Source organism: Calonectris borealis, chromosome 5 (genome assembly GCF_964195595.1).
Source record: "Calonectris borealis chromosome 5, bCalBor7.hap1.2, whole genome shotgun sequence".
Taxonomy (NCBI): Eukaryota; Metazoa; Chordata; class Aves; order Procellariiformes; family Procellariidae; genus Calonectris; species Calonectris borealis.
Window position 1 is genome coordinate 27357737 of NC_134316.1, and position 27376 is coordinate 27385112.

The 27376-nt window shown below is 38.8% G+C and overlaps 1 protein-coding gene across 5 annotated transcripts in view; it reads left to right on the forward strand.

Annotated features, from left to right (window-relative positions):
- SEC23A (SEC23 homolog A, COPII component) overlaps nt 1-14588 on the forward strand; it is a 34610-nt gene extending 20022 nt beyond the window's left edge. For all 5 annotated transcript variants that reach the window (XM_075151614.1, XM_075151612.1, XM_075151615.1 and 2 more), the window contains 9 exons: nt 946-1035; nt 2306-2412; nt 3429-3582; nt 4331-4408; nt 5498-5659; nt 7176-7262; nt 8700-8855; nt 9480-9545; nt 13140-14588. In XM_075151614.1, coding sequence (XP_075007715.1) covers nt 946-1035; nt 2306-2412; nt 3429-3582; nt 4331-4408; nt 5498-5659; nt 7176-7262; nt 8700-8855; nt 9480-9545; nt 13140-13229 — 990 coding nt within the window. In that variant the 3' untranslated portion in view covers nt 13230-14588. The remainder of the gene's footprint in view (nt 1-945; nt 1036-2305; nt 2413-3428; nt 3583-4330; nt 4409-5497; nt 5660-7175; nt 7263-8699; nt 8856-9479; nt 9546-13139) is intronic.
- The last annotated feature ends 12788 nt before the right edge of the window (nt 14589-27376 follow it).

Sequence of the window (27376 nt, forward strand, 5' to 3'; positions counted from 1 at the left end):
ATCAGCTTTTTTTTTTCTTATTTTCGTAGTGGTCTGGTTCAGATTTTCTTATTTTGTCACCTGAATGATTGCATATATTACAATAAAAGTTAAAAACCCAAAAAACAGTCAAATGTACATCTCCTTATTTAAGCTGTATATTTAAATCATAGGAGGTAATAGAAAATTAATTGTGAATTCGTCTGTTGCCTTGCAATTATATAATGATTAATTTCTATTCCAAAACCCTTTTTGTTGAACTTACGTGAATTAAAATTTTTGAGGTAAAACATATGAATAAAATGTAGATGCATGCAGCTCGTTACAAGTGGTAACTGGACAATTAATCTAGCCATAATGCTTTTAACAGTGAACACAAACACAGTGAAAATATTGCCAGTATAATTTTCCTTGAATGTTTTGTTTGGTTTCACTGGGTCCATTGTGGATGACTGATTATTTTAATTGGTTTCTCTGGGTATTTATGTTGTTTGGATGACAAAAAGGAATTGTCACTTGAAATGCATCACACTCTATATGCAGTTACTTTATTAGTTACTAGAGACTATGTCACTATATACTATGTAAGCTATCTAGTTGAAGTTTAATGGTGTGCCTTAGAAGAGTCATTCCACTTACATGTGCTTCTTACCTCTTCTCTTGGGACTGTTAAGCAAAGGCTAGTACTTTTTCCTGTTTCTGACTTGCTTTTTCCATTTTTCTAATGCCATCTCCTTGTCTTTCTAATATTCTAATCTTTTGCAACCATCTCCTTTTTTATTATTCCTGCATCCAACACTGCCGTTGTTTTCCAAGGGTGTTTGTCTGAGAAGCTGACAGAGTGAGCAGGGAGAAGACTTGTGACAGAGTAGACATAAACAATTACCTATAATGGCCAGATGTTGTACTTCACAAAGGAAGATAATAATTCTGGTTTGTAAAAGTATTATAAAAATCTTTCTACAGGAGATTGGAACAGGAGGTACTTGTCAGTGGAAGATTTGTGGACTTAATCCTACTACAACACTTGCACTGTACTTTGAGGTGGTCAACCAGGTAATAAATACTTGTCTACTTGTCTACTAAACACAGTAATTTTATTTATGTGACTGTTGAAGCCTGTATTTTACGATATGATACATGTACAACATACAAGTGATGTTACTATTTTGTGTTAGAGATGGACACTAACAGCTTAATGATGAGCTAATCTTCTTCTTGAATATGATAATGAGAACCAAAGAGCTCTACAAATTTTGGATAGAGTTCATAATCTAAGTCCCAATTTTTCTTTTCAGTGTTACTTATTAAAATGTATTCAGCTGCAATATATGAAAATACTGTAATCTGTATATTTAAAAGTGCTTTTCAGTATTTCTCTGACGTTTTAGTTACAAGGTAATTACTCCATAATGTTACATTTTAATTTATGCTTTAATTGCTCAGTATTTGCAAGTAAAGATTGGCTTAATTGAAATGCCTCAGGGGCATATAGCCTGGTTTCCTATCTCCCTGAGGGGGTACTAGGAAAGAGGATAAAAACATGACAAGCAAATGTGCCACTTCCTGCTAGTACTTTCCCTTCTTCCAAATATTTGAAGCTCAGGAACTATGTGAGTTGACTGTAGTTTCTATATATTTAGTATGCTATACTTTATAACCTATGCAAAGGTTTGAAAACTTGAACTTACCTTAGCCATTTTTCATTTTACTTTTTGCATATTTATTTTCGTCTCATGTTATTACTAGCTCTAAAACTGGTCCAGTCAGGGTGTGTAATAGTTGATTTCAACTATCCTCCTCTTTTGGAATTACTTACCTTGTTAGCAGTATATAAACCTATATTTCTACTGACCAGAGTTCTAAAATTTCAGTTTACACCTGGATTCCAATCTTTATGTTTCGATGGCACTTTCTGGGATTCATTAATCAACATTTTAGAGTAGTATTGGTTTTGTTGCCCTGTAATTCTAGTGAATCGCGTGGTGTTCAAATAAAATCTAATGAAATCAGCAATTGTAACACAGCCCCTTTGAAAGTATTGTCTCTGCAAGGGTATGTGGAAGGAGAGAGCATTGGTTGCTTTAAGGGTATCTGGTGGAGGCAGCAACTGCTCCTAACATCCGTTAACAGTCTCGAAGTTTGTTAGCCATGTTTAGCAAAGGTACTCAGCATAATAAAAACACCAGACAATGCATTTATATAACTTGAGCTGCCTATTGCTAAGAATGTTATTATTTTCTAGTAATTCGTTTATACATTTTCAAATCATACTGTAAAATCTTGAGATTCACCTCCATTTAATTTTTTTTCCTCCTGTACTTAGCACAACGCTCCCATTCCTCAAGGAGGACGGGGTGCAATCCAGTTTGTGACTCAGTACCAGCATTCCAGTGGACAGAGACGTATCAGAGTGACGACAGTTGCCAGAAAGTATGTTTTACTTGTGATGTATCATTTTCGAAAAAGCAGGATATATATTTGCCTTTTAATCTTTAGATTTTGTAACCAATCTATTGTTCTGGGATATGCAGTGCCACAGGTGGTGAAGGCATGATCATACCTTTGAGACAGTTGCCTCTCTTGTTCTGTGGGCTCCTTCTTCTCTGAGAGGTTGCTGTGGCTGTATAATGATCTTATGGGAGTGCTCTGAAGTAAACCAAATGATTTTAGATGAAGAGGAAGCTTTGAGTGAAATTCTATGGCCTAAACTGAGGAGATGGTTGGACTTAGGGAATGGCAAAGATCACTTCATAACTTAACTTGAGAGCGCTAGCTGCAGTTCAGGGGGGTGTAAATACCTGTTCTTCCATGTATAACCTTTACCTGCAGCTTCCTTGATTCAATTTACTTCACAATTTTAGAAGGTGATGTTTAATATCATGCAGGCATTTTTCAACATCCAATGACATTTCCTTTAAGTTGGAGGAGATTATTGATTGGTTAATTCGATGGAAGATTCAGTTTATCAAAAAAAGCATTGCCCTTACTGTTGATAGGAATATCTTGTTAACTTACATTAGTTATATTAGTAAAATCTTCTTGGTGACTGTTAAAAGGACAGATTGATAGTTCACCTTGTAAATTGAAAAGAACAAGCAAGGTGCACAAGAAAACTGCTTGTGTGGGAATGTGTGATTAGCTTCATGGACAGTGTTTTCTGTAACTTACCTTTCATAATTAATTTTTTTTAATATAATAACTGTTTTATAAGTGGCATTATATTTTATTTCACTGGTTGCATGGCATCTGTATAAATAAAGACATTTCTAATTAAAGAATGGTTAACTGAGAGGCTGCTCATTTACACCCAGTAGATTTTTGAAGCTCCAGCATGAGTTTGTTAAAATGCTAACACTGCTTTCTTTGCCTTAATTTTGAAGGGATATTTTGAGGTTGGACATCTTTCCTTTCACTGTGATGCAAATACTTGTATTTTTCTCTTGTAGTTGGGCAGATGCACAGACACAGATTCAAAACATTGCTGCATCTTTTGACCAGGAAGCTGCCGCGATTCTCATGGCTAGATTGGCAGTGTATAGGGCGGAGACAGAAGAGGGGCCTGATGTGCTTAGGTGGCTGGACAGACAACTTATACGACTGGTAAAAAGGACTATATTAAAAGAGTTAGATTGGTTTCTTGTCTCCGTGTTCATAAATGACTAGTGTTAGTGATTGTTTCTTTAAAAATAAAACACAACAAAAAATAAACTGAATGCTTCATTTCCACAAGTGGGTATGCAAAATTAACTAAGATTTTCTATTTTAACTGCAAAAAAGAGCAGGTACGTTTTTAGTTCATTTATTAATGTTTCCTCAGCCCTCAGCAGTTGGTAATTGCCAGCAATTGAGAAAAATTCTAGCATGAGATTAGCAGAAATTAAAGCTTTCTCTACTTTGTGCTGCCTATAATGATGTTGTAGAGGAAATATTTTTAGCAAAAAAAAAAAAAAAGCCAAAGTATCTAGAAAACCATGTGGAATTTCTTTATTTTTGAAAGTTCAGTTTTCTGTTGTTGTGGTTTATTTTTTTTTTTTTTTTATTTCTTACTTGTAAGTAAGTAGTTATTAATAATTTAATTTTAAACATGTTCTCCAGGGCTGTTTAATCATCTAACTCTGCTTAGCGATTTTAGAGAAAAAAACCCAAAAAGCCATTAAAGCCTCATACGCAAGGAAATCACTGCTTGTTAAGAAAAGAACTTACATCAGTGTTTTTGCTAAGTTTCTGTTTGCTTAGAAAGCTGTAAGCACCTCAAATCATGTGTCTATTAAAAGCAAACAAACTTACAGTAGTGACATAACCAAGCAAGTATGTTTCTTAATTTAGATAAATTTTTCTTTTACTCCAGTGTCAGAAATTTGGCGAATATCACAAGGATGATCCAAGCTCTTTCAGATTTTCAGAAACCTTTTCACTTTACCCACAGGTGAGTGGAAGGAAGGTGTGTCTATGAGGGATAAAGAGAGAACGTGCAGTGAAGGAAGAGGCACTGTAGCACAGAGTAAAATAAGGCATTACACTGGGTATCAGAATGGAAGGGCCCCCTGCCCTCAGCTACTGCCCGGCATGTGACATTAGGCAAATCACTTCTGTTGTCTGTGCTGCTGTGTTCCCTTTTGCCCTCTGTCCTTACAGCTAAACTTCCTCTAACTGTGTGTATTTTTTGTTTCTCCTATGATGGAATCCATATCTTACCTGAGTTTGTAATTCAGATAATGACACTGTTTTTTTTAAGGACAGTTTTAATGAAGAAATTCAGAAAACATGAGGAAAGATATGGTTTTGCTTTCTTGTTTCTTTCCTATATGATTTATAATACTGACTTGAAAAGAAACACTTCACTGGTGGAGTGAACTTGAGCTTGACTATATTAAACTTTGAATAGTTTCTTTGCTAATAATCCGTTCTGATTAATTCCTTCATTCTGATAGCTCCTGATATGTTGCTTTTGGACTCTTCATGGACTTCCATGATATTTCTGTTTGAGTAATCTACCAATCTGTCTCAGGGTTGTGGTCTCAAGTGTTGTGGAGAGATTGATTCAGCATGTGGAGAGATTGATTCAGCAATGAAAGGATTCGCTTTTTCCATTTTACTAACGAATTTCAACTTTGCTGTGGTTAATGTTCCTTTTTCTGTTCACATGCTATAACTTACCTTCTGTGTGCAAGCACGGCAGCCTCCCTTGTAGGAACAGTAGAACTTACAGTAAAGTGAAGGGTTTGGCAATATTTAGTCATACTTCTCCAGTGAGTACTGGAGAAGAAGAAACACTAAACTTTCCTCTTAATTCAAAGCTGCTTTGTAGGTTTATCCATTCTGATCTCTCTGTCTTACTCTCATGAGATTATATAAAAACTGGCAAAGCTGCATATACAAGTTAAAAATGTTAAAGGACTTGGAATTCAATTTTTTTGTGGCATTGGTCTCATGTAGTTTGTGGAGAACATTTCTCTCCTTGTACAACTCTCCTTTTTATCTGTGAACGTTCAAACAAATGGTTTTTGTTTTGCAGTTTATGTTTCACTTGAGAAGATCTCCTTTCTTGCAAGTTTTTAATAACAGTCCAGATGAGAGCTCATACTATCGTCATCATTTTATGCGTCAAGATCTCACCCAGTCGCTTATCATGGTTCAGCCGATTCTTTATGCCTACTCTTTCAATGGACCTCCAGAGGTATCATTATATATAACATAATAGTAGGTTAAAAGGTGCTGTTCTGAGAGAGAGATGATTGTTGTCCTCACGGTTACACGTTATAAAATGTGTTGGTTTAAAATTTATTGCATGAGAAAGAATATTCATTTAATATAGAACATACTATGAACAAGGCATATCTCAGAATTCTCATGTAGCATAGTCTTGACAAGTCAGTTTGTGAAGAGATGATGTTTTAAACTAAGGAATGGTAATTTTTTTTGTTAGTTTTTGAGAGCTGTATGAGTTTTGCTTTTCTTTTTGTGGTGCCAGAATGTAAACATCAACAAAAATGTTTTTATTTCAAAATGTACTTTTTCTGTAGAGTTTGAAAGAAAAGTTGGGGTTTTTTTGAAATGTACAAAATTTCCTCTATCTTAATGCCCTCATCCAAAGCTTCTAATTTTGATGAGGTTACCATTATGTATAGATTTGGTACAGAACCTTCCAGCTGACCTTATCATGGCACATACTGTATAAACCAAAAATAAAAAGATGATCTTCCAAGAAGCTTGTGAAATAAGTGTAAGGTAGGAGGCAACAAAAGTAGTCTGATAGGTAAGAGAGAGTGAGGAAATGTTAAGACAATGAACATAAACATAGTAGGCAAGGATCTTGGCAGGTTGGAATTCTAACTTTTGTTAGGATTTTTTTTTTTTTTTTTAAGACTGTCATGGGGATAAAAAAAAGACTTTTAAAAGTGGAGTTTAAATTAAAGTAATGAGGTGGTTTCTGAAGAGCTACTCACAGGTGTAGGGTCATTCTCCCATGTATGAATAACAATTAGTTACATGGGTGATGCAAAGGAGAAGCATGATCAAGCAGAAGCTGACACCTCAGTGTAGAATGAGTAATAATCTTTTTTTTTTTATTCTTGGAATAGTTAATATTTTTGGAATCCCTAATAAGATTGAGCCAATTAAATCACATGGTACTGATTCAATTAAAATCATATAGTGCCAATATAGTGTCGCTGCCCTTAAAAAGGTGAATTAAAACTTTAAAAATTACATTAGATTTCATAAGTATTAGATTTCATGAGTATTTATTATATACAGTATAGGTGGATATATATGCACAGTAATAATAGCTGTAAGGACAAGACTAAAAAAACCAAACAAACAACCCACAACCCCCAAATCTTATAACTACTGAATCTATATATTGAAATATCATTTAAGTTAATGGCATTGTATAGGTAAATATGGAGGTACTTGAAAGACTAGAAAAGTGCATAATAATGAAAGAGGTTTCAGCTCTTGAATACCATTTTTATTACTTTCATGAAGTTATATATTCAGAATCAGGCTGGATAACTTTAGAATGAGATTGTGTGGGTTGCAGATGTATAACATGAAAACGAGCAAATATGGAGCTTTAGTAAGTGATTGAAAAGGCCCCTAAGATTCAGTGACTGATTCAGAAAGCTGGTAATGCCATCTGATTGCTCAATTCTGCATCAGTTGGTATTTTTTTATTTATTTTTAAATCTTAGCCTGTTCTTCTGGATAGCAGCAGCATTTTACCAGATCGCATTCTTCTTATGGACACCTTTTTCCAGATCCTTATTTATCATGGAGAGGTAAGATTTGTAATTTCTTACATAAATATTCTTTTTCCGTAGGAGTGCTACATTATGAAAGTCAAGCCCCAGTTCTATAGCACTCCAGTGCTTTACCTCTCATCTGCTTGGCTGATACCAGACTCCTAATTCATGTTTGTAGTTTGGTAACCTAACATGCCTATACACAGATACCTGACCTTACTTGATGTTTTGGTGCTGTTTGTTATGATGGGTTTCAGATGAATTAGCTTCAATATGCAGATTATTTGTTTTAGATCAATAATTTTCCAACTTTTGAGTGTTATTCCCCGCACACCCCTCCTGCTTTTCACTCATTTGTTTTAGACCTCTAAATTACTTCTTCAGGGATAGGCAGTCAGAACACCAGTCAGCCTTCACCTGCACTGTCCTGGAGGAATGAAATGTTCCTGGCAGTTGAGTAGATGATAGACATTCACTAGTAATATAAATATAAATGCTTGTGACTTGCCTCGTGCTCTGCTGCACTGGAGGAATTGAGCTGCTGCTTTTTACTGCTTTGCAACTGGAAATGGTTCCCAGCTGAGAGTTTGAGAAATACTGTTCTGGATCATGTCCTCATAGCGGCGCTATTTAAAATGGTTACTAAACTTTAACACTTATTAAATAAAACAATATTCTCTGTATTTTTGTAAGATGCTGTCAGGAAGCAGCAGGGGTGGGCTGCTCCCTGAGGGAAGGGGAATGGGCAGCTGAGCACGATTGCAAGGCAGGCAGAGGCCTCACCAGTGAGTACCTGACCCCATTGAGCATGGCAAGCAGAGCAGTTTACAGACAGTAGCGAGGTTCAGCCACCAGTCCAGATTGTCACACAAGTCGATGGGGATGAGGCAGGTCCAAGTTCTAGCCGGTTAGTCAAGTCCCCGGGTGGGGGGTCTGGATGAGTGGGGTACATGGCCAGGTACAGGCACGGCTGCAATGGAGCTCAGGCAGGAGCCAGCGATGAGAGCCTCAGCTTAAAACAGCTGCCAAGCAAAGGAGGGGGAAACCCCTGCTGAGACTCCCTCCAGGCCTTCCCTAACAACAGCCTGTGTCAGTGAGCTGACCTTGAGCAGCCAGCTTCACTCCTAGGAGGTGGGGAGGCTGCGCTGCAGGCCCTGAAAGGTAAATGTCAGTGTAAGTATTTATTTTTTATGTGTCATAGGTATGCATATTAGAGAACTGTAAATAGTACCCTTGACCTCATGAACTAAATGTTTAACACAAATTGTTAGAGTTTACAAAAAAAACCAACCTAGTGGCATGTTACTTGCACACCTTGGCTTTTAAAAATTAACTTGCATACTATAGGGCAGAAAGGGCTAAGTGATAGAAAAAGAGGCCAGCAATGGCACATTCTCCTCTGAAAAGCCCTGTGTATCCTCTTGGAAAGATTGGTGAATCAGTTCTAAACTTCTTTCTTCCCCCTATCCCCAGACCATAGCTCAGTGGCGTAAATCAGGTTACCAAGATATGCCAGAATATGAAAACTTCCATCATTTGCTACAAGCTCCAATAGATGATGCCCAAGAAATTCTCCATTCCAGATTTCCAATGCCCAGATACATTGATACAGAGCATGGAGGAAGCCAGGTATGGTAAAATATATATTACATAATCTAGGAAGTGATGTGTTAGTAATGTCATGAGATTTTGTTGGTAGTAAACATGCATTTCTGTGCTAAAATATATATAAATTGCAAATGAAAGTTTTGAATTTTAAAGCTTTTACAGAGCCAGATATTTAATAGTAGCTTTTTGTCTAATTTGTGAATCCTGTTATTTATTACTGTTTTTACCATACTGACTTGGACTCTCAGATTCCTTGTGTGAGGTGTGTAAGACAAAAAAGATAGTACTTGTCAGGGTCTCTGGACCAATACTAGAAGTATTCTTTGTGGTTTTTTTTTTAAACTTATTAATTAACATTTTATCGATATTCATATTTGCTTTGCTAGTGCTTAGAAAAAAACAAAAGCTTTATTTTCTGCTGCATTGAAAAGTTGTTAGCAGTTCTGCATTATAGCAGAATATAGTAGAATCCAGGGAGTGTCTTTATTTATAGAGGTGCTACTTGCTCTTCTGAATAGGTATCTGTGCATGTTTTTATCTCCAAGTAATAGAAATGGTATATTTCATACACGTGTAATTTTTTCTGAGTACAAGAAACTTCTATTTAAGAAGATTAATTTATTGCCTATGTTTTGTTTTTTAAAGGCTCGTTTCCTGCTTTCGAAAGTAAATCCCTCTCAGACTCATAACAATATGTATGCATGGGGGCAGGTGAGTATGAATCTGATGATGAAGCTGGCATGCATGATTTTACGTTCTTCTTCCCTGTTTCAGAAATCAAGTGATGCATTGTGTACATATAAGTAATAATGCCAAGTTTTGAAACTGAAAAAGAAATGCAGTTTTGGCCTGATGTCACCAAAATTGCAAAAGTTAAGAAAAATGGATTTCATTTCTTCAGACAAAAATGACCTGGTTTGCTGTTTCAAGCTTCTGTTAAGCTACTTTCATGTCTAGCCATCTTTCTTAGAAGATACCTCCAAATTCCTTAGAAAGAGCACTTACCACACATAAAGACTAAGGGACCTTTTTGCAATAGGGGAAATAAATTTTGACGTTAATTATACGCAAGAACTGAAAAGTACATCACTACCACTGTACTGATGTTTTCCAGAATTTTGGTGGCCCAGGTGACCAGGAATCCGTTTTTCAAATCTTGTCTTTAGGAAGGAAGTTATGTATGAGTTCAAAAGTTAAACTTTCTGGAGCAGCTTGTATTCTTGAACGTTGCATCTTAGTTCCATGTTCTCCCTCCAGATTCAGTTTTTATACTGGGAAGAGAAATACTGCTGTGGGTGAATGCTAGTGCAGTGTCATTTTCTCATGAAAATGTAATGGCATCAGACAGTTGAAGCAACATGCTAACTGTACTTTTAGAGTACTTTGCTAAAGGGCATACAGTGTTCAAGTCATGAGTGAGAGAGCTCTGTAGCAATTTTACCACAGTGATTTTTGTCAGGTAGGTTTTATCAGGGTACGTTTTTATAAGGATGTATTGGTTCTAGTGAAACTTCGGGCAGGGAAGAGCACTGAGATCCAAAGTGCAAATACTTCAAAACTGTACTGAGTCAGGTGCAGCACGATTTGAACCCAGTTCTCTTGCCTCCAAAGTCGACAACCTAACCAGCAGTCTGTTAGTGTCTCTCTTTATCACATTTCTTCCACAACATACACACAAATCCTGTAGTTTGAAAAGTCTTTTTTTATCTAAACATTACCTGGAAATTTTTGAAGCTTTGGTGTTTCCAACAGTACAGGACAACTGTTTCCTGCTCATTTAATTAGTAAGCAAATGAAACAGTATTCCAAATGTAAATGCAAATCGAAAACAATTCTTGAACCGATCTCTAAGAAAATTGTTCATGCTGGACAAGTGAGGCTCTCTGATACATCTTAGAAAAGACAGCTTTCCCTTTTAATATTGAAAAGACTTCAGTTCTAGAGTAACATAAGAAATGGTGTGTTAATTTCCCCAGTGGCATTGCAGCGTGTGTGCTCAACATAATATTCTCCTGTGTTTGCAGGGTTTTTTGTGAACAAAGTTGAACCAAGTACAGATTATGAAATAAGAAATGTAACTGTTGGGAGAAAATTTTAAACTGAATTGGTTTTGCTCTTGTTTTTCTCATGAGCTTCCTGGATTGTTTCATGTAATTTTATTTTGTGCTTAACTGAGTCTACAGAAAAATTTGTTAGTCCACATTGACCTGAAGAGGGCACTCACACACCACTGAAACCATTTTTCAGGAGGTGATTAATTGACTAGTTTGGTTTTTAATAGTGTACGTAAAGATTTTTTTAAACTTTAGCAGGTAGGTGCCTTATATAGTACAGAAAACATTTTCAGAAAATAATGGTAGACTTTTCATACAGCTCTATTATGTTGGTTAGTCTTTGAAGATGCAGTTGAAATTTTCAGATTATATTGGATCTGACATTTATTTGAGAATGCCTTTATTTTCGGCTTTTTTTTTTTTTGATCCTTTTTGTCTTGGTAACTATGGGGAATTTGCAATTTGAAATGAAAGAAGAGGTCAATGGCACAAATCTTACCAAATACCCAGCTAGCTGTCACGAAATCACTGTTAATTAAATTTAAATTCTCATTATACCTTAGATCAAAATTTTGAATGAATAGAAAACAAAACTTAAGGTGGTCTGTGAAAAATCAAAGCGAATTCTCATGTACTTTTCAGACTTCTACATTGTGAGCTTGCTGGTTTTCACTTTATTCCCCAGCAAATAAAATACTCTGCCACCTTACCTGCTAGAATGAAGGGTTCCCAGTCTTCGGAGTAAAGCTACTGCTGATGGTGGTAGCAGTGGTGACAGCGGCTGCCTGTGTGCACATGTTGGATAAGGTGTTCAGCTTCAGGAATAGTCTGTGCATTGGTTTTGTTACCCTGGATTGCCACTAGCAGTCATCGTGAGGGGTCTCTTTTCTTAGGGGTCTGTCAGCTCCTTTGGTGGTTTATTTACTGGAGGATGATGTACTGTCCTTCCATGCGTACGACACAAGGTAGCAAATCGTATCCTGCCCCAGAATTAAACTACTTGTAATTCCCTTGTGGCCTCTTAAATAAGAGAGACATCAAGCTTAGCATTTGGCAGGCTTGGAAGTAGAACATCCTTTATTCTCATCTTGCCACCATCAGCTCACAGATAATTTAGTGGGCCCTCCCCAAGAGTGGCTGTGTATTGTGTCAAGTGTATTGTAGTGGTCTAAGAACTCTTACTGCTCCTGGGTTTGTCCCTTGATCATTAACTGAGAACTGGTTTTGGCCAGTTCTCAAAAAGGGGCACCAGTTCTAAGCATCGTCATTAAGACTTTCATGTCTGTGTTTTTGAAGATTTTGTAAGAGTTCAGACAACTCTAGTTCATTTGGAAATACGGGTGCTTAGTACCTTTGAAGAGATTGAATTGTTGAGATTTATAGGAATTCTTCCTACATCTGTAAATGGAAGTAATGGCAGATCGGTTTCAAAGGACTTAAGAGAGTTACTATGTAACATTTTTAGAGTTGCAATTGCTGTTTTATTTTGACTGTAAATTTGTTTAAAAATAGTAATTAAAAAATGACCACTTTGAACTTCTTGGATTCTTAAAAATTACTTCTGAGGTCAAAAAGTAAATTGCAAAAATCCACCCAAAAGGTTTTTTTTAATCTTTTGTGATACGATTTTGCAGTGGCATGACCTTCCGATGTTGTTTGATGTTTCTCTGAGGTGGCACACAGGCTGTAGGAGAGAATTGGCCCAGCTTTCCTTGAGAAAGCTGGTTGACCTTCACTCGGTATCATATCAGACCCTTAGTGGATTTGTTTCCTCCTTTCGCCATTCTGATATGTCTGAGCTTCACTGACAGATACTGATTTGTTAATTGTGTCACTTGCGTGTTTCTGTTTTTCTCACCTTTGTCTGCTCCACTGAGGTAGGAATGATACAGGAACTGTGGCATGGAAGTTTTCTTTACTTTTAAAAATTTGTAAGTTAGTATTTGGCAGCCGTCAAATACTCTGAGTTTTGTGTGGTTGATGTAAATATCTTGCTATACTGCAGCTCTTTGCCATATGCGTTAATATGGAAGAGAGTGTAGTTTTGGTTTATGCCTGAATTTATGTAAACATATGAAAATTTATGTAAATGTACAGTCTACTGTTTTTTGTCAGAGGATTTCAGCAATGATATGCTTCTAAGGTCTTTCTAAATTTATGAAGCGTTTATTTAATGGAACGTATTGTGCCTTAAAATGCTTTTTCTTCACAACGAGTATAATCAATTCTCCTTGTTTCCTTTTATTTATAGGAGTCTGGAGCACCCATTCTTACTGATGATGTCAGCTTGCAAGTATTTATGGATCATCTGAAGAAACTTGCTGTCTCTAGTGCTGCCTGAGATTCTGCAGTGCATTAAAGGCACAGATAAGCTGTAGCCATATTTCGGCTTTTTCTCCTTTACCCTTTTCCATGTCTCTCTTGACACAATGCTCTGATATGCACAAGCTGCCTGACTAGATGTAAAGCAGTGTTGTTTTCAAAGAAAAGCTTTTGTTATCAGCAAATGTTTTAATGTGAACTGCAGTTTGTAAAAATGACAGGTAGTAGATTAAGTTATAATTAGAGGAAAAAGAACAGTCATTTTGATTACTGTGATACTATAATTACTTTGAGATCATTTATAACAACTTTGAGATGTGATTTCAGTTTCCTTTTTAAATGGTTGAGGTTGATTCTGCTCTGCACTGCAAAGGCACATTGAACAATAAAGGAAATCTTTGGTGGTGTCGGACTTTCCAGACTGCCATGTGACTACTTTTGCTTTCTCAATTTGAGCATGAAGTGAACAAAGAAGCCACAAAAAGCATGTAAAAATAGTATTAACTCAGTCTTTTGGCTTAGGCTGTTGAACTTTTCTTTCCTGCAGAGATACTATTGTTCATGTATTGTTCATTTTAGGAGTATTTAATTTCAAATATTTCTTCCCACTTACCCCACTTGATTCTTTGGGAACAGAGTTTTTTTTATTTCCACATGAAGAATGTGAACTGAAAAAGTAAAAAATCTGTTATTGCACAAAATTTAAATCCACATGTTGTATTTTTGACAGAAGTATCTATTATCAAACACAGTAACAGATAAATACGCTCAAAAGTTAACACTTTTAGCTTGAGCTAAGAAGAAATCCTACACTACCAAAATGAACTGACTAAGAGTACAGCCTTGATTTTTGTCTTGGCGAGTATACTTTTAAAAAAAAATATATATTTACCTCTTTTATTATTGCCTTATAATGTTATTACACTAATGCATGACACTGCACATCTGCTTTTTGTTTCTGCATCCTTTTTCAACAGGCTATAGTTCTTATTGAAACAGTATTATATAGAATATGATGTAATTAATTTGATATTTAGTTCATACTTGATTTTTTTGGGGTGGATAAATTTGTAGGCTTTCCCATTTACTTGTTGAAGTTTACACATAGAACAGATGTTTACATAGGTAATATGACATTTTGAAAGTAAAGATGTGAAATGTGGTAGCGGGCAATAAAAAATTGTGCCAAGTCTAAAGGAAGAGAGAGAGTTTTGACATAGGAAATTCAATCATATACTGGTATGATAAGCATGAGGGTTTTTTCTATTTTCTGTAAATTCTCAAAAACTTGATTAAATCAGTTGCTCTCCATTTCTTTGATCTAAATGAGATGAGCTCCTTTTGCCTCAATACAAATAAAATACATGTTTTTCTCTCACTTTTTGTATTTATTGTGCTGGTTTCTTTTGGTGCTTGAAATGAAATGTGGAAATAAAGGTAGTGATAATAAAATTTAGAATAACTTCCCCACTGTTAGTCATTTAATAATTGGTATCAAACTTGTTTAACTTCCAGAGGTACTGAACTGTTCACAGTAGTGGCAGTTAGGAGATAAAAATTCAGTTGCCCTCTTGACTTTCTTTTGTTTTAGCTAATAAACAGCTTAAAAAAATTTTCTCGTAACACTAAATATGTCCAATTTATTTGGCAGTTAAGTACCATTTGACTAATAAGTCAATTCATCACCAAGTCATGATAATGGATGTTTTTTTTTCTGCTTTCCCTCCTATCCTTTCACCAGCTTTCACTTTGTAATAGGTTCTTTTATCCAATCTCTTGCAGCATTAGCTTCTGTAACTTCAAGTATTTAACATTGTCAAAGACTTTTTGAAAATCCAAATATGTCTGATGTATTACCTTTATCCTCCTGCTTATTCATCTCTTCCAAAGACTCTGTGTGGCTTGGTGAGACAGGATTTTCCTTCATAGGAAGCATGCTGACTCTTTCCAAAAAGCCTATGTCTGTCCACAGGTCACAAGTCTTGCTCTTTATTATAGCCTCTGCCATCTACTAGGGATAGAGATCAGACATGGGCAGCAGTCTGCCAGTCATCTGGCACAGTGACTGTCTGTAATGACAGTTAAACACGTTCACTAGCACCTTTGCCCTTCGATGTTTCACTTCCTTCAGAACTCCTGGGTGAAGGCCATTCAGTCCTGGTAACTTGTTAACATCTCATTCATTTACTTGGTCTAATACTTCTTGCACATTTACGTAGGTCAGATGAACTACACCAGGGGAAGTAAGCTGTTTGTTATGACTGAGAATTGATCAACATTTAAAATCAAAATAATCTGTGGTAGGGTTGTGCTACAGGAGAAAGTGGTTTAAAACCCCAGCTATTTGCTATCCTTGCTAGCATCTGTATTACTAAGCTTCTTGGTGAAGAGATGCTACCGATCTGTGCAATGTCCATGATGCACAGCCATCTTATCACAAGGGTTGACCTATTTAATTACGATAGCAGGCTTTGCAATGATTTCTTTAAATAGTTGGTTTTGGCTGGACACAGATTGGAAATCAGAGGAAGAGTTGGTCAAATCTCCTTGTGAAAAACACAAGGCCTTAGACTTGGAAGAAGTAGCCTTCTGCACGACAAGGGATAAAGCAGTTGCTGACTGTTCTGTTAAGGACTGGGAAGTTGAAGACTGAAAATTATCCATGGGCACTCAGAGGTAGGGGAGCAAGCAGTTGGGTGCTGCTTTCTCTGCTTTGTTAGGCAAGCTGTGGGTTTTAGAACAATACAAAATCTGTTCTTGATACAGACTTCCTCACTGGACACATATCTGCCTGAAGCAGTGCCGTCTGGGAAGTGCATTTGTCTCGGAGAGCAACATAGGTGAATCTGAAGTTAATGTTTTGCCAGAATCATGAAATCAGGTGGAGGCTCATAGCAATGTAATAGCTGTTCATGTTCTTAGACACTCTTGTTGCCAGTGTTTGGACATTGTATAGAAAAGCACATTGTGATTGGCAGTCCTTACACAGTGCCTGGTCTATAAGTTGCTTATTTCTAGCCTGCTGCCTTTTTCTCTGGACAGCTTTTCAGGCTGTATGTGCTACACAAGCATCTGAATTTTTCTTCTCTTTTCATTGCCTTAAGTCCTTTACTTACAGTCCATTTATTATGTCCGCATGCCATCCATGTGTTTAGATCAGCCCACAACACAAAGCTCTTACTGCTAGCATATTAAAGATTAGGTAAAAGTTTGCTGGACCTTGTAAGCATGAGAGCTGCCCTCCGTTCAGGAAAAGAAACTGTCTTTAAGCTCTATTTTGGAATGAGCCATTTAAAGCAACAGAAGCCGTCATCCAAAACATGGATGATGATTCCATATTTATACATATAAAAACCTCAAAGCTCAAAGTGTTTCTGACTGAACCTCAAAACCAGACTCCTTGCCATCCACACAGCGATGTAGGTATGCTGGAAAGAAGGTCGGATCATCCCCTGACAGCGCTCTGCTCTTTCACTGGTGGGACAGCAAGCCTCTGCTGTTCGGTGTCTTGCTGACTGTGAGCTGCTGTGGTAAATCCCCTGGCTTGGCCTCTCCTCTCCCCCAGACTTCACAGGTCTGGGACTGGCACAGCCGGTATGTTAAGAACCTTTGGAAATACTTTGCATTAATTTAGTCCATGTTACATTACAGCTTCAGGATCTCCTTTTTTGGAGAGTTGAGGATTTTTTTCAGCTACTCTCAGTTTGTTTCATCTTTTCTGTTTTTTTAATACCAACTGTCAATAATTTTCTTTCCTCTTGCTTGGGAAAAGGTAGTGGATTGTTAACTTTAGACTGTCATCTCCTGCTTGAATGGGATAACTCACAAGGTACCAGGTTTAGACACAGATTTAACAAATTCAACCAAAAGTTGAAGTTAAATTGCTTAAAGGCATGTGGATTTGCCTAGAAATACAAATATTGTCAAATTCCTAGAACCTCACAGATTGGTCTGTGAGACTATGACATCGATGAGTGGTCCCATGGCTGCCTCCAACACACAATGGCGTGTTTGGAAAATGGCATTTCCCAATATTCCCTCTTTTCCTCGATTAAAAATAATAGTTGATGAACAGTGACCAGGAGCCTATCCTGTTCTTCTACCAAATCTGAGGCAAACAACTATATTATCCCCCTGTCAGATTGTGAAGCACAATAAAATTGAGCTTAGTTTAGCTTTTGGTATTTTGGGTTCATACAAAAGTTAAATGTTACATGAAAGCCAACAAGCCTGAACAGAACAGATGGAAAAATTAATTAAGCTGTTGCTTTGCTCTGAATTTAATGTAAAATCTTCTTTAAAATAGCAGATTGTGCCTAATAGTGTAAGCTTTTGTCTGAAGGAAGGACTGTGACGCTAAAAGATAAACAATTAAATCAATGTCCATAAATCGATTTTTGGCAAAAATGAAGCAAAATAATCACTGCATACTTCAACAATGGAGGCTGTGCCCAACACCTGCAGGTTGTCCATCGCGTGTGTCTTTCAATCCTCTTCCATGACTGCCTGGAGGTATCCAGCTGTGTGGTACATTTGCCGTGAGGTGGGGTAAGAGGTTGCTTGGAAGCTAATGGGTGTGGAACAAGCAATAGGCTGTCCTTCGCCGTTCTCAGGGAGAAATACATGTGTTAAGTCATGGTCTACAGTCGGCTTAATGTATTGGAACTGTGCATATTCAGGGGGTGTTTCTCTGGCTAGAGAATGGCCAAAGACTAATATACCTTATTAGAAAAAGAGCCTGTGTCTCACAAAGCCCAGGCATGGCAGCCCTGTAATTTTCTCCTCTTTTCCCTAATGCTAGGAACAGCCAGCCACACAAGGATTAGCCACTTTCAAAGCATGCATATAAATTATGCTATCAGGGTAACTTGGAACCATAATGGTTGTTGAAGTGGGGTCAAAATAATGTGGGGGTGGCCTCTGAGGTCTCTGAACGTGCATTTCCTTTTAGGTCAGAACCCACCTCTGTGTGGCTGCCAACCTTTCAACCTCGGGAGAGATGCCAGTGACTCATGGGCCACAGTTCGTACAGACAGCATATGGAACTGTATTGCTTTTATGGGGTTATTAATAAAAGTTTAGCAAGGGAACATAGCCATGTGTGAAAAATGGAAGCTAGGTGGAGACCCAGAAAAGTTTAGGTGACACTAGACTGGTATGAAGTAGCACATGTAATTAATAAAGTACCAAAGAAGAGGAGATTACATTTCTAGGATTCAACTGTGAGCTCCTTTTCAGCTGCATTCTGGGGGCTGGCACATATTTCACTGTTTTCTGTAGCAGTACAGATATGTTTGAGCCTTGGCTCTGAATTGATGTGAACCTTTTAAGACCCTGTCCTGTATGACCTGAAGAGAGTGCTACCATGGGAGAGGGTTTTTTTTTTCCTTTTTTTTTTCCTGCTAGGTATGTCAGGATGGCTTGAATTACTAATTGAGACATGGACAGTTTAAACTGAGCTCTCCTAATCTGCAGACACGTCACACCTGCCTAATGAAGCAGAGTTATAAGTGGTTTGTAGCACTGCTGATCTTTATTCATCCTGGAGCAAGTGTATTTTTGTTAGCACTGCTTTTTAGAAGGACTTGTATTGAATTTTTCCAGAAAACTCACAGGACGTTTATAGATGGACAAAATACTACTTGCTGCATTTTTCTGGTGTGCCATGAAACAGCCAAAAGAGCAGTGAATGACTCTCAGATCTCTTCTTGTTACCACAGTCGCTGTCTGCATGGCAGCCCAGCTGCTGAGCCCCCTCCTGTTTGTCCGAGAGCAGATGAGGAAGACAGGCTGCAAGGAGAGGCACTGACAGCCAGCCAGGCTGGCAGTCAAAGGGCCGAGCTGGGACTACGAGTTGCCGAGGAGCTCGTGGTTTCAAGCAATGCTGCCAGTCCAGTTAGGATCAAAATGTGACCCTCCCATACAAGTTGCTGTACTATATCCTCCCACTCTAGGTATTCACACACTGAACCGGGGGGAAAAACAGCCCAGATGGATCTAGCACTGTGGCGTGAGCAGTACTACAGCATGAGAGGATGTAACTTCTCATTTCAGACTTGCTCCCACTCCCCTGCAGGAGAGGAGGTAAATGGAGATGACACCCTTTAAATGATGGCACCAAACCAAGTAATGGAACTGTACTCCATTTTTGTCCCTGTAAAAGCAGAAAACGAGAGAGCTGACTTGTTACAGAATTTAACAGAATGCATATTTTGTCCTTTAGAAAATGAGGATTTTATCACAGACTCTTTGAAGCTAGAACTGTTTGCAGAAGATACAGTATTTTTTTACAGGAGAAAAGACAGGTCTGGAAAGAGAGATTGCCGTCAGAGCTAATCCCCCCCAGCTGTACTAGTGTAACAGACACTTTGCTCAGGCGGGTCTGCTTTGTGCCGTTTCCTCTGTGAAAGAGCTGTCAGCCACAAAAGATATTTTAGCATCTGTCGCAGAACTAATGCTTTTCTCACAAAAATGCGAGATGAAATTTGTACTGTGTCATGGGAGAAAAAGCAGCAGAGATCAAAAGTATATGACAATGTCTGGGGTTCTCTGCAATAGCAAAGAATTTTAAGTGAAATGCCCAGGTGACAGGAGGAAGTTGGCCACGTGAAATGCAGTATCTTGGTAGTCCCTGCCAATCTAATCAGAGCAGAAAAATCCTTGCCAGCTTCCAAACAGGAAGCTAACTTAACCCCAAATACTAGCAAGACACCCTAGAGCTTTCATTTGATTACAAGTACCAGTCTGGCATCCTAGAGCAAGCGGTGGTTAGTGGCTGTTTCCAAGGAAGGCAAAAATGCCCCAGAAGCAAAGCTGTGCAATGGGTGGGTGGAGGAGCAGACTACTGCAGGCTTTGCAGAATAGGTTATCCAGTATGTTCATGGCAAACAGATCTTAATTCTATTTTCTGATTTTTGGCCCATCAAAGGTAAATCGAGCCAAGTACACTGTGATTGCTATTTTTATAATTTGGCTGAGTAAAAAGAAAAAGATGGTTGTGCTGAAATTTTAGCACATAAACGTTCTGCTGCTACTTCCTTTCCTTTGGGAATAACTGAAATTGGTTTACTTTGTACTTATCAGATGTGTTAGTCGCACATCCTTGACAGGATGCTTTTGAGCACAGATGCACAAACCGATGGCTGCGCCTTCCAGACTGAAGTGATTGTTTAATTGCCTTAATAACCTAATAACCTCTTTCTGGCTAAGGGATATGAATGAAATCTCCTTGAGAAAGCACAAATACAGCTCTGGTTGATAGATAACTGTAGAAAATGAGACAGATTTGGTAATTGCATGTGATCTACCAAGACTGCAGGATAGAGTCCTGTTACTGTATATGTTACTTTTCACAGAATCACAGAAAGGTTGAGTTTGGAAGGGACCTCTGGAGGTCATCCAATCCCCCTGTTCAAGCAGGGCCACCTAGAGCTGGTTGCCCAGGACATTGTCTAGATGGCTTTTTTGGACTTAAAAAGGAGTTGAAAATTTACAGATTTAAAGGTCCTTGCACAGGCTACTTGTTATCCAGCACAAGGTTGCCCAAATGGACATAGTCCCATAAGCTGCAGGAGATGGACCGAGAGCTCTCTGCTCCCTGTGTCAGTCTCTGTCTTTGTGGCACTGTGCAAAACTACATGTATAAACACGCAGAGAATATTTTCTGAAAGATGATTTTAACTGAAAAGATAACGTGGGCAGAACACTTTCAAAGGCTAAATCCATCTTAATCAGTAGACTGAATGCAGATTAAACAAAAAATTAAATTGTTCTCTGTGCGTAAGTATCTGAAATCCATGAAGTGACAGGTCCTCATAGTAGGCCAGTTGCATCTGGATGAAAAATATCCTTTGTCCTAGTTAAGTAATGTGTATAAATAAGTCTGGATTTATTTTTTGAGATAATATATTTGGTAATGTATGACATAATGCCACTCTAAGCAGAGCTTGAAATAACTTGGAATTAGGCTGAACAGAATAAATAGGACATCTGTTTTAGTCAGATTTCTGCAATGTGTTAATCTTAGACTCAACTGTCTTATTTGCTAATAGAAACATCTATTAAAAATATGTATTTGAAATACTGCATTGCACATTGCAGTTGACAGTTTCCATGTCCTTACAAGAAGCAAGGAATACTTTTACAGCTTCTGCCTCCAATCTCACGAAGAAATGGAATAATTTGCTTTTGCAAAGTTGATCCCAATGGAATAAGTGGTTTGCTGTGTGTGGATCAAACGTGTGTGCTAATCCCCTGCAGGATCAGAGCTTTGGTTAAAGGAAGATGTTATCTTCTGAGACGAGTAACAGTACTTAATGCTAACAGATAAGCCCGGCCACACTTTGACTGCAACTCCGTGTTTTTCGTAGGATTGCAGGAGCAGGCCAGCTACAGAGAAAATAGTAGTATGGATTCGCAGCTTCCCAGCGAGTGGAGCATTTTAATTGCTGGCATTACCTGTGGCAAACCTCGAGAGGGCAGTAGATGCATAGGCTTCTGGCCTGATTCTGGTTCCAATTATTCTAGTTACTGGAGTAATCAAGTGCCTTTGATTGTTCCTCTTTTACTTCCGTATAAGTGTGGGCCCAATCAGTGCAGAATTTGAGTTAAATTCACCTTCACTGAAAAAAACACAGCAATATTTTGTTTGTTTCTTTCTTTTTTCAGTTTAAACTTTCGTGATAAAAATGACAACCCTCTAAAATAAGCAACCTGTCGTAAGCATTTTTGATGTTTTAAGAAATAATCTAGAAAAAAGAGCTACAAAAACTGATTTCAAATATTTTAATGGAACAAGCTGCAACTCCCCTAAGTGTAACAAGGCATCTTTTAAAAAGGTGAACTTATACGATAAAATGTGCACAAATAAACACAAGAGGGAATTCAGCAGAACGATCATCTTTTGATCCTTACCTTCTAAAAAGAATACAAAATAATACTAAATACACAGGCACTGATTTGCATGCGTCTTTTTTTTTTTTCATCTGTAAAAAGAGAAAAGCAGAGTGTGATTGACTGAAGGAAATGAGATTGTATCTATGTGGCTGGACAAAGACTTGCCCAAAACGTTTACCCAGCTGGAACTAATGTAAGAAGACAATTATCTTGGAGGTGTAAAACGTCCAGAAGAAAACTTGTTAAGTTAGGATTTTTAGTGTTGAATGAATGCTTCTGATAACTCCAAGTTCACTTACTAATTGGGAAAAAAACCCATGGAATATACAAGGAATTATTAGTTCAGAGAACAAGAGGATCACCGCACCTAATCACTGTCCCAGGTGTTGTATGTACAAACGAGTTAATCAGCTCTGCAGAATACTCAGCTGGGAGCTGTCCCGTGAAATGAAACAGCTAAAACAGGCAAACCTGAGCGAGGAGTTCCAAAGTGTCAGGAAAGAGAAGCAAATGACCTTGGAAGGCTGGAGCAGCCACAGGTGTCTTTGCAGCTGAGGAAAGGTACTTGTAACTGATAGGCATTGCGGGAGAAGTTTTTACAATGGGAAATAGATTGGAAAGTTGCTTGCTTTTTTTTTTCTTAAGGGATCATTCAAAACAGAGAAAATGATGTAATAAAAATAACCCACCCAAACCAGGCAGTGTAAAAGTACCTTCTACTACAGCATCATCCATGACGACTTTGGTGAGGACAGGATTCAGTTTCACTTCCCAAGCGCCCATTGCACGCAAAGGTTAGACTGCAGAAGTTGCTGCAGCCGAGAAGCAGCTGCTCTCACCGTGCGATCGAATTAGCTGATTTCATGAACTGTGGCTGCAGATGTAGAGGCTCAGGCTTGACTTACAGCCTGAAACATCTGTTAGGGGGAGTAAGCTGTGAACAACCAACAGAGCTATGGGAACAGGCAGTACGACAGTTGCTTTGTGTAATACCTCGTTTCTGTTTATTGTATGGCATCAAGAGCTCAGTTTGAAATCAAGCTGTTTATATGTTGTTGTTCCCTAGTAAAGCTTCATTTGCCAGAGAAGGCAACCCTTCTGCAAGCTTATGGTGAACGGAAATTTCAAGACAATTGCAAGAATTTTTCTGCATCAAGTAAGGGCAACTTCAGCGACAGACAACTGGAGATTTAGTGTGTTTTTAATAATAAAAAAAAAGGATTGTGAATTTTAGAAACCCTGCCATTTGCTACTGGCCTGCCTGCTAGCTCGAGCAGACAGTGGAGCCGTCCGAGGATTTTGTCCACCAGCATCAGACTGTGGTCACTGCAGCCAGCTTGCCGCGGCCACGGCTGCTGTGTGTCGTCTCCCAGCTCGGGCCTTTGTGCACCAACATCCCTGCGTGCAGCTCCCTTCTGAGACAGCTGCTGCCCTCCGGCCTTCGCCCCTCTCGCTCGTGCCCCAGCCCGTCCCCCGTGCTCCTCCTCAGGCCAGCCGGTGCTGCCCGCCCTGTGCGTGGTCTGGCCGCCTGCCGCCGCCCGCCCTCCTCCTCGCGCGAGGGAGGCGCAGGCTTGGCTGCTCTAGCTTCAGTTTCAGGTGGAAGAAGCATTTGTTGGGGCATCCTGGCAGAAATGGAGGTGTTTGGCTTCTTCAGTCTCTCACGAAACGCAGGAAATGCCGGTGCCGCAGCACACCCTGCGGTCGATATGTCCGGCACGCGCCCGCTCCTGCCCCTGCTGTGAGGCCGAGTCCCGGGCTCCACTGTGGATACCACAAACACGAAAATGCCCTCCCTGTTGGAAAGCTCTTATGGTGCCATGCCAGGGGCTAAATGCCAGGTCCCCTGTTTACTCTAGGAGGACATCTCCAGATATAGGGCTCCTCCCTGCTGAGGTGCTGGCACGGCCATTTTCTCCCCAGAGCGCTCTCACCAAACACAGTTTGCCCGGGCTTCAGGTGCCGCATGCCTGGTGACACGATGAACGGTGCGTGAGGAGGCGCGGGATGGCTCTACGTTTCTGGTGAATCCAGACTCCCCTAAAGGTACCAGCAGGACCCGAGAGAAGGTTTTATTTAAAGGTTTTATTTAAAGCTGCCCTGTGACTTTACAGCGAGGGGGAGGTTAGAAAGCGCATCTGCAAGGTCTGCTTACGGTGCCGCTCTTACGCTGATGCCGCCATTACCCGAGCACTAGGCAGAACCCAGCTCTGCTCTTTACGGCGATTTTTTTATTACAGAGCTCAGAAAAGAGCACTCGACTTGTTATTTGCTGGAAATAAGGGCAATGTTAGACATTGTCCTAGAACTTGAGAAGGAAGGAAGTAATTTGGAGAGAATTTCATGCTTTCTAAAGTACCGATAGTTTAACTTCTTTGTAGTTTTTGTACTACTGTAAAATACCTCACAACTGTGGCCTGAAGCAGTACAGCAGATTTCCGTGAGCAGATTGCTCTTCCTTCAGTGTGTCTCCCTTATTCAATGTGACTGCATCCTCAAATGGGATTAGGTGACAGGGTGTTTGAAGTGCAATGCTGATTAAAATCAAAACCATCTATTTCCTTGTATATTGAGTATATGGCTTTGGGAACATAGCGTGACCTGACTTTTCTTTAAATTAAATAAAAAGCAGAGTCATCCAATGGAGGTCTGAATTGCCATTATCTAGGGTTTTCACCAGCCATAAATGACAGGAATTAAGATGCTTTTGAAATAAATGGGACAAAACATATAACAAACAAATAAAAGCACCTAGGATTACAGAACTCTTGCCTGCCTAGAGCTACTGCTCTAAGCAGGCTATGAGCTGGAAATAGAGATGGTCAAAAAAAGTAATAGAGTTAAATGATGTTATGTTGCCTCCACACTCTTTTATGGTAGAAGATAGAAGTAACTGAAAACCCACGAGGTCTCAGATACAGATGGGTCAGGGCAACTGGTAGGTTGCTCCTTGATTACCTTTCTTCCTTCAAGCAATTCAAGTAATTGGGGCCACATGGTCCATGCAATGATGCATTATTCCCTTTGCTTTTCCAGGTGTGTGAGCAGCAGAGGCAGCTGTAGCTGGAAAGGCCTCAGAGACATTGTCGACTTTGTTGGGCAGCATTGTGCAGGTAAATTTTTAGCAGAATTCTGCAAATTTGTGTGGGGCAAAGCAGGCAGCAGACTTGTTTTTGTGATCTGCCAAGATGTGAAAGTGTTTTTTCCAGAAAGAGCTGGAAAAAGCTTATGTGAGTTTGAGTTCTTATTTTCTAACAGGCCAAAGCTTGTTATCTTGAGAACTCGGGCTTGTAGATGCTGAATATCTTAGTAGATTGGAATTGTAGTCTCTGGGCCTAATCTGGATATTTATTTGTTGTCATGGTATAGTGCTTTACTGAAATGGTTAAAGGACTTCAGCCCTGCAGTATAGGATTGGTTTGTTGGTTGTGTAGTCACAAGTTGGTCAGAAATATTTTGGGAGAAAGTGCTAGTGAATGTTCTTTGTTGGAGGAGAAACTTTGAATAGAATTTCTGATTTAGGGAGCCACACTAATCCTTCAATTAAGACTAGCTGAATAACCAAGGGTACTATGTTGTCATGGGGGATCTGTTAATGCTCTAATGACCCAGTTTTTGCTTTAGTAAGGAGTAAATGCTAACTTCAAAAGTGGTGTCCTTGAACTGGTTTTCTTTCTTAATGAAATGGGTTTTTCTGTCCATATTCAAGTTGTAGAATGTTGTAAAGCACTTTCACACTGGAATAACTGCTCAAGGGATGGATTTTTTTTTGTTGTTTTCTTTAGTTTTACCGCTGTAAGTTGAAACAGTCTAAATCTTTAAAATGTGTATGACATATTTATTAAATCAATTCCTTTACTTGCTTGTAGATAGAAGTATTTTATATGCTCAAACAAGAGAACACTAGGGCTTACAATGTTGCCCTCTGTGTCGCATCAGTCTTCTCTCCCCCCCCCCCCAGTAAACATATGTGCTAAAACCTATCACAAACCTTTGTTAAATGTGTCATTGTTATTGCACTGTTATTTTATGTAATAAAAGGTGTTGCAGAAGGAAACAAAAAACTAAATTTGATTAGAACAAAAGCTGATTATATAAAGGCTTAATTTACATTTCATTTTTCCCAATAGGTTGTGCAAAATGGCAGTAGCCCAGTCATTTTTGTAATGCAGTAAATCCTGTGCTTGGACAGCAAAAGCCATAAGTTTAGGTGAAGTTGAAGAAAATCATGAAAGGGTAGAGATATAAAGAAAAACTATAGTTGTTTTCTGAGTAGTTTCTACTGCTTTCTGCCTAGCGGAGTGCTCACAGAAAAAACTTTTTGCGAGAGACCAAGTGCTAGATTGTTTGTACTGTCACCATTTTCACCTAAGGAATCCTTTGAGTTAAATGAAGTTACAGGATAGTAAGATTAGCAAAAATACTGGGAGAATAGACACCTAAAATAGCATATTAAGTGCTGTTATGGCTCAGTACTTTTGTATTTGCTGTTCTGGTTTCACTTGCAAATGCCACTTAGTTATAGTGCTTTGAGAATTTCTGTCTTAGTCACCAAGTGACACTAGAAAGACAAAGAGGAGACTCCTGAGCTGTCTCACTGGTTCAACACCCAGCTCAAAGAAGTAGTGAGACTACAGCTTCCAGTTATGATCTGGGTAGACAGTGAACAGAAAATAAAGAAAATGTCAACGTTTGAAGGTATTTCAAACATTGATTAATGTGTTGCAACTTCCTTCTGACTCTAAGAAGTGTTATCCTTCTTTTATAGATAGTGATGCTGAGAGGTTAACAGGCTTAACCAGGAGTCTATACCAAGTCTCGGCATCACCAGATATGGCGTTCTCATCTCCTGAATGTTAGTCTGGCACCTTAAGAGAACTGTCCCTTCTGTATGCTCCTGTGACCCAGTCGAAAGGTTGCTAGCAATCCAATTCAACACACTGATATGGAAAGTCATTACATTCAATTGTAAAAAGTCCAGTGCCTCAGCTTAATTCTGGGTCACCACTGATTCTCTGGCTACGTTCAGTTTAAGTAGAACTAATCATGAATACGTTTCTGCAGATACGTTTTCTTGGGAATATGGATCTTGCTATGCCACCTTCTTTTCAGGTAGGGACAGAGTTATAATCTCATCTCATTGCAGACGACACCAAGCTGGGCGGGAGTGTTGATCTGCTCGAGGGTAGGAAGGCTCTGCAGAGGGACCCGGACAGGCTGGATCGATGGGCCGAGGCCAACTGTATGAGGTTCAACAAGGCCAAGTGCCGGGTC